At 46.1% G+C, this 6,399-nt stretch overlaps 2 protein-coding genes across 2 annotated transcripts in view; both read right to left on the reverse strand.

Annotated features, from left to right (window-relative positions):
- The window catches only part of farsb (phenylalanyl-tRNA synthetase subunit beta), a 387,447-nt gene that overhangs the window by 355,471 nt on the left and 25,577 nt on the right, over positions 1-6,399 (reverse strand). The window lies entirely within an intron of this gene.
- Positions 3,262-6,222, reverse strand: rnf228 (ring finger protein 228). The gene has a single exon (XM_084019086.1). The coding sequence runs from the start codon at positions 6,123-6,125 to the stop codon at positions 5,355-5,357; it is 771 nt and encodes a 256-aa protein (XP_083875212.1). The 5' UTR covers positions 6,126-6,222; the 3' UTR covers positions 3,262-5,354.

Here is a 6,399-nt window from a genome sequence, read left to right on the forward strand (position 1 = left end):
ACGAATCATTGCGTAATGTCATCTGCAAACTGTCTAATGTGCGCCATCGCACACGACCCCTAATTTGTTTCCACCCCATGGCCTCATATATGACACAAATGGTGCTAAAGTGTGTGCACCTCGAGGAATTTATTGTGGGTTTTCAGACCGAGCAGCAGCCAGCCGAGAACAGTCTGAAGGGGGACGTACGCCACAGCAGGACACGACGCCAGGGCGGCCGTAAAGCCAGTCTAGCTCTGCGCCACCGGAGAGAAGTGAGGCGGGATTTTACATCCCCAAATGTCTCATGATCAATATCGTCACCTCAACAGCAACAAAAAAAGAAAAGAAAGAGAGAGCTAGGAGTTGTTTCTTTTAAAGTTTAGTCACGGGCCCTCTAGTATCTTGGGTCACAGCGTCCTTTAGTCCCTGATCAATCACCGAGGCAAAGGTTCCGCTCCTGCGCGCTGGAATCAGACAAAAAGCTCGTTTTACGTCACTGTCCGTCAGCCGAAGAAAGGCGAAACCCCTATCAAAGTCGATTCTTTGCCCCGATGCCTGATCAGAGGATGTTTGGATCCATTCAAATGTAATCACTCCTCCATTGTAGCAGCGGCTGGGCCGACCTCGGGTCGAACAGGTGGTGTACAGTAGCAAGCAAATATCTATGTGTGATCAAATAGAGGGGAAACTATTCTTGAGAATGCTCGAGAGTGCTGTTGGAAATATGTTTTCTTCCTCTGTCATGCAAAAACCAGGTGAAAAGGTGGCCCAGCACCTGATCCCCGATCAGCCCTCTCACCTGTGGGCTCGTTCCCCTCCATTAACGTGGGGAAGAGACGCCCCACAGGTTAAGTGGGTTTGAATTAACATTCGCCTTTTTTGTTCCTTTGGTAAAAAAAAAAAAAAAAAGCGCACTTCAAATGTTGACTTTGCTGTCAAAAAGGCGCGCGGACAATGGGGTTTAAAATAAGCGGGCCTGGCGGGGGGTCTTTCACCTGCTAAGGAGGACGTCATTATCTACAGGCGAAGGATGCGTCAATGGATGCATCCTGCAAGTACGTGGCTTCAAGGCAGGGAAGAGGGAAACGCTTACATCTGTAATAAACCAGATATACGCTGCTAATTATCATGTAAGGAGTGGGCTTGTGCAGGCAAGCACAGGCCAGTGTGAACGCGTGGGCTTTACATGTGTGAAGCAGACTGAGTGTGAGAATAAAGGCCACACTATTAGTCTGCAAGTGATATTTAGTCATGTTTGTTTAGTATAATACTGACTTATTCCTTAAAGGGGAGAACCCATCAGTCTTTACGCCGACGAACGTGACCATTTGGGAGTGTCAGAGATCTTATTGAAATGGGATATTACAGCCAAAGAGAAAGCAGGGGAGAGAAAAAACAGAGGGGGCAAATGGAAAACAGAGAAGGGCATGATGCATACCTCGGCTCCTTTCTTTCAAGGCGACACTGAATCTCCGTGTCCAATCCATTACCGGGGGATGAAATTCAAAGTCAGAAATCTCGCTTGATGAGAAATAAATGAGTTGCATCACATGCTCTGCGTGGAGGCCGTTCACAAACACACATTTGTCGAATCAATTCGTTTCCATCTATTACGGTAATAATTCACACAGAGATAAGGGGGCGCTGTCATTATTAATTCATAATTGTTTGTTTTACACTTACACTGAGTCTGCAACGAGGAGGGAGATCTATATTTTATTGTGTTTAATATGCAGTGACGTCATTATTCTATATGTTTTTATCTGCAATGATAAAATCTATACTAATTTATTATCCAAGTTAATTTTGTTTATATACAGGTGTACTTAGGCAAAAGGTATCCATTAGAGTCCTGCATTGTAATATTATTGAATTAAATGTACTGCACTACATTGTAGAGCAATAAAATTGACTTCAAGCATCACAAGCAAAAGTGCTCATGATGTCAAATGGCCCCAAATTCAATTATACTATTATTGGAATATTATATATATATTACAGGAATACTATTACTTATTAACTGTATTTACTGTTGGGTGGTTTAATCTATAACAATACATAGTTTATAAACTGTATAAAGTCTTAGTAATAGAGTCAAATAACTAGTGGAGTAAAAAAAAGTATATCTTTCTCTGAAATGCATTAAAGTGGCAATTATAAAGCAAATAACAGCAAACTATTAGGCTTTTGACACATTGCCTCCTAAATGCATAAATGCAATATGACTACTAAATGCATAGAATGATTTACTGACTCTTGACGCACTTTAAATGCAGTTCTGTTGAGTCTTGCTTCCGTTTTACTCAAACCTGAATACACAGCGTAAAATGTAGGACCCCGAATACACAAAGTCAAGTTAGCAGCCTCTGCTAAATCTAACATACACCATGCTACATGCTAGGTTGTATGTTGTCGTTCCGTTATGTGCTAAATGTCTAATGAGAGGCATTGGGATCCATTAGGGCCGGCGTCTCTGGAAAAAAAAAAAACACTTCATGTCACTTTGTTTGTTGTCACGGCTCATTTGTAAGCAAGGCCTCGCCTCAAACTCTTTCCCACTAATCAGTGTAACTGTAGCTGATTGGAAAATACAACTCGGCTGCCATACAATAGGCTTTAGTGTTTTGGTGCTGCTGCAGCACTGATCTGATCAGTTCACTGAGGCTTTTTCACATGGCATGGAATTAAAAAAAAAATAAAAAAAAATAGGAGCAGCAGCTTTAATTTACGGGGCATGAAACCTCTAGTTGATGTGAAGTATGCATGTCGTTAATTGAATGGTGATTGGTCGGCGTTGACCTTTTTATCTAATCTGTTTGCTTACGAGGGAAAACCCTGATTCTGAATGACTTCTCATAAACATGTAAAAGGAAGCCTTGTGTGAACAGCCAGCTGTGATATTAACATACTGAAAAAAATGATTTACTTTTAATCAGGCTTCAGCACACCGGACGTTTACACAACTAGACTCCAATGAGGAATCCAATCAAGTTGACACATAGGGAAATAGTTTTTTAAATAGCATGTAGCATTCTTTGTCTACCAGCAGGGGGCCTATTTGATACACAGCAGATCCCCCTCTAGCCTGCAAGCACCAGCAGTCAACAGGCTTGTATTTTATATTTAACATGGTTCCTAAAATAAAAAAAGACACTTTTGTTTTACTTGTGTGGACATGTGATCAACTTGTTGGATCACAGTCAGTCATTATGTAAGAGCAGGATAAAACCCAACAGGCTGCTCCATCAGCTGTGTGAGACAAAAGATGGGATCCAGTCAGTATTCACGTTTCCTTTATTACTGAAATGTGTTTATGCATGTAAAACAGCACTTACGGAACATTTCTCTGTGCAAACACTTTTGGTACTTAAACAACAACCACGGATTCTCATTTAAAAACCAACGACATTTTCTAGGTCCTCTGAAATAAATACAATATGCTTACGTTTAACAAAGGTACACCCCGTTACTTGTGTCAAATAAGAGGGCGAAAGTGCAAAAGTTGGGGGGGGGGGAAAGGCGTAGCAGGAAGATTGAAGCAAGCGTAGCGATCACATTGGGGCGGTGGAGGTTTCAAAGAATCATGGTGAACTGTTTGTTTGTTTGTTTGTTTGCAGTAGGGATCCCACCAGTGTGCAAGAGGAACCGATACTTCGGTGACACTGTTTGTGTCCGAATCATCTCCAAATTCTAAAACTGAGAGGAAAAATCAGAGAGCCAGAACACAACACGGGCTCATTATTCAACATGAGGGTCTCACACTGCACCACAAATAAGGAATCACTTCTTTTTGCCATATTTCAAGAATAATAAATAAATAGATAGATTGTAGCAACGATTACACACAGAATGTACCCAACGGATCACAGTAATGTTGATAATGTTACATTTGCCCACTGACGGGCCTTTAACTTCCAGCCTTTTTTTGCTGTGTCGTCTGAAGCTGGTTTCACTTTAAAGTTCATTTTTGGTTTTATTCGTTTTTCTGAAGGGGACAAATGTACAAACGGGATGTTATTGGGTTTTTAGTTGAAGGAAATTCAATATTTGCATTCTGTGAGTGCATGTACTGAAGTAACGACATACTGCAGGTTTTTATTATATGTCTATTTGGCTCATGGGGCTCTTTAAGTTTCCGGAGGTAATTATGACTCCTGAGAGGAACCAGAGTGACACCAAATATCTGCTTTTAGAAGTTGTCCAGCGTGTCTGGCCGGGCCAAGAAACTCGCCTTCATAGATTCTCACACTTTGAAGGAAGAAGACTGAGCGGTGGCCTGGGTTTGACCCGTTTAACACATATTTAGATATGCAGGTATCTCTCTTCCACTTCAGAAGACCTACATCTTTCATAAGCATAAAAAAAAGTGCCGATTTAGGAGGCAGCCCCACGTTTTTCAACCTCCGGTGTAAATGATGTGACAGAAAGAGGAAATCCCTGCACTCACAGCTGGATGCGGCCAGTGTGCGGCAGGCCGTGCTTCACTCTGATCATGACTACAGTGAAGTTTGATTTCATTCAGCAACAAGTTGCAGGTATACAGGAGTCAGGGACGTCACATCTTTTCTGTTGAATAAAAAGCCTTGACCTTTCAGACCGAGCATGCACAAAAAGTAGCCAAACAGGGTCAGAATCACAAGCCCCGTCTCTACGGATCACCTTCGGAGAAAAGGGAAAAAAAAGCCTTCACGGTGATATTAGAAAAAGTGCCATCTTTTAGGAGAAGTTCGAGCACATGCGATGTATCCGACACCTATCCAGTACCGCTCACCGCTTCTCATGTGGACTATTTACAGTTTGGATTGTGGACACGGTTGCTAAAACATACAAGCCTCCATCAAAAAACAAAAAGACCTAAATCCATCAACTCAGAAGTGAACGTTGCCAAAGATCTGTTCAATACATTAGTGCTTGGTTGAGATTCAAGAGTGGATCATCATGGACAGTTATTATACAGTGAGTGGCATGGTGGGATGTGCATATCGTTTATGCAGGATAGGGTGGGGGGAGGGGATAGGGGGGTCTAACCCTGGAAATAAGCACTTCACATTCAGTCATCAAATCAGCCACAGCTGAGACCAGCACCCCTGGGGGTCAAAGGCCCCCAACAAGTTCCTTCTGCAGACGCCCAGTCAGCTGGCCCTGTCAGTTCAAGTGCACGATTTGAAGGAAAGGGATTATCAAGGATCACGTCGGCCTATTGCTCCAAACCACATGAAGGCCTTTGGGTGTTTGCTATACTGATAAAAATGCCATTTTCGGACGAGATTGAATCCTAGAAAAAGTAAAGGGAGACAGTATAATGTACATAATCACACAGCCGCGGCGCGACGCCTCCATCAGTCCGAGTTAGTCCGCGCCGAGCAGCCATGTCAGGCGTTTCTCCGGGAGTTGCTGGTGGCGGATGAGCGGCCCGTCTCGTGATCCGGTCTGTACTTGAGCCAGCAGATGAGCCACGTGACGACCACCGAGAACATGGCCAGGATGCTGGCGACCGACAGGCAAATGGGTCCCGCCGGCGAGGGCGGGATGCTGTGGCTGTGCACGAAGATCAGGCCCATGAAGAGCAACACCAGCATGGAGAGGAAGGAGAAGATCACGCACACGCAGCCGGTGGTCAGCGCCACCCGCTTGCAGCTCTGGCAGCTGTCGTAGCGCACCGAGTCCTGCGAGAGGGTCGTGGCGGTGGACACGGTGGTGGACGCGGTCGCCTGGCTGACGCTGGACGTCCCCGACGCCTCCTCGCGGCGGAGGGCGACGAGAGCCGGGTGCAGCGGGGGAGGGTACGGCGGCAGCGCGTCCTGGGGCAGCGGGTCCGAGTCGATGTAGAGCGGGAAGTCCTCCGTCACCTTGGTGTTGTTGGGCAGGTTCTGTATCCGGTAGTCCGGCACCGGGGTCCGGTGGCGGCAGACGGGGCAGCTGATGCGCCATGGCCGCTCCTCCCGGAGGTGAAGCGTGTTCAGGCACTCCTCGCAGAACGTGTGCAGGCACTCGAGGATCTTCGGAGCGCGGCGGTCAAGGTCGAAGTAATTGTAGCAGATCTTGCACTCGTACTCCTCGTAGGGGAACGCCGAGGAGGCCCCGCCGGGGGCCCCCGCTCCGCCGGACGCCAGGTCTACCTCTGCCATGTCATCTTTCGCCATTCACGTTTCTCCGGTGAACACAAAGGGAGCTGGCGGACAGATGCTGATGACGGCGCACGTCTCTCTCCTCCTCTCCCCCCCTCCTCCTCCTCCCTCCTCCCCGCTCACCCGAGCGCCATCATCCCCCGCAGACACTCGGCGTGGACGTGTTTTTAAATTGGTTTCATTTATGAGCCGACCGCCATCGCGTCATTTACGGAGTCGAAACGATCGGGATTCCGGTTAAGTGTGGAGAGGAGGAGAGGGAGAGAGAAAAAAGCTCTCGATCCGCGCC

The sequence above is a fragment of the Eutrigla gurnardus genome, assembly GCF_963514095.1.
Source record: "Eutrigla gurnardus genome assembly, chromosome: 10".
NCBI lineage: Eukaryota > Metazoa > Chordata > Actinopteri > Perciformes > Triglidae > Eutrigla > Eutrigla gurnardus.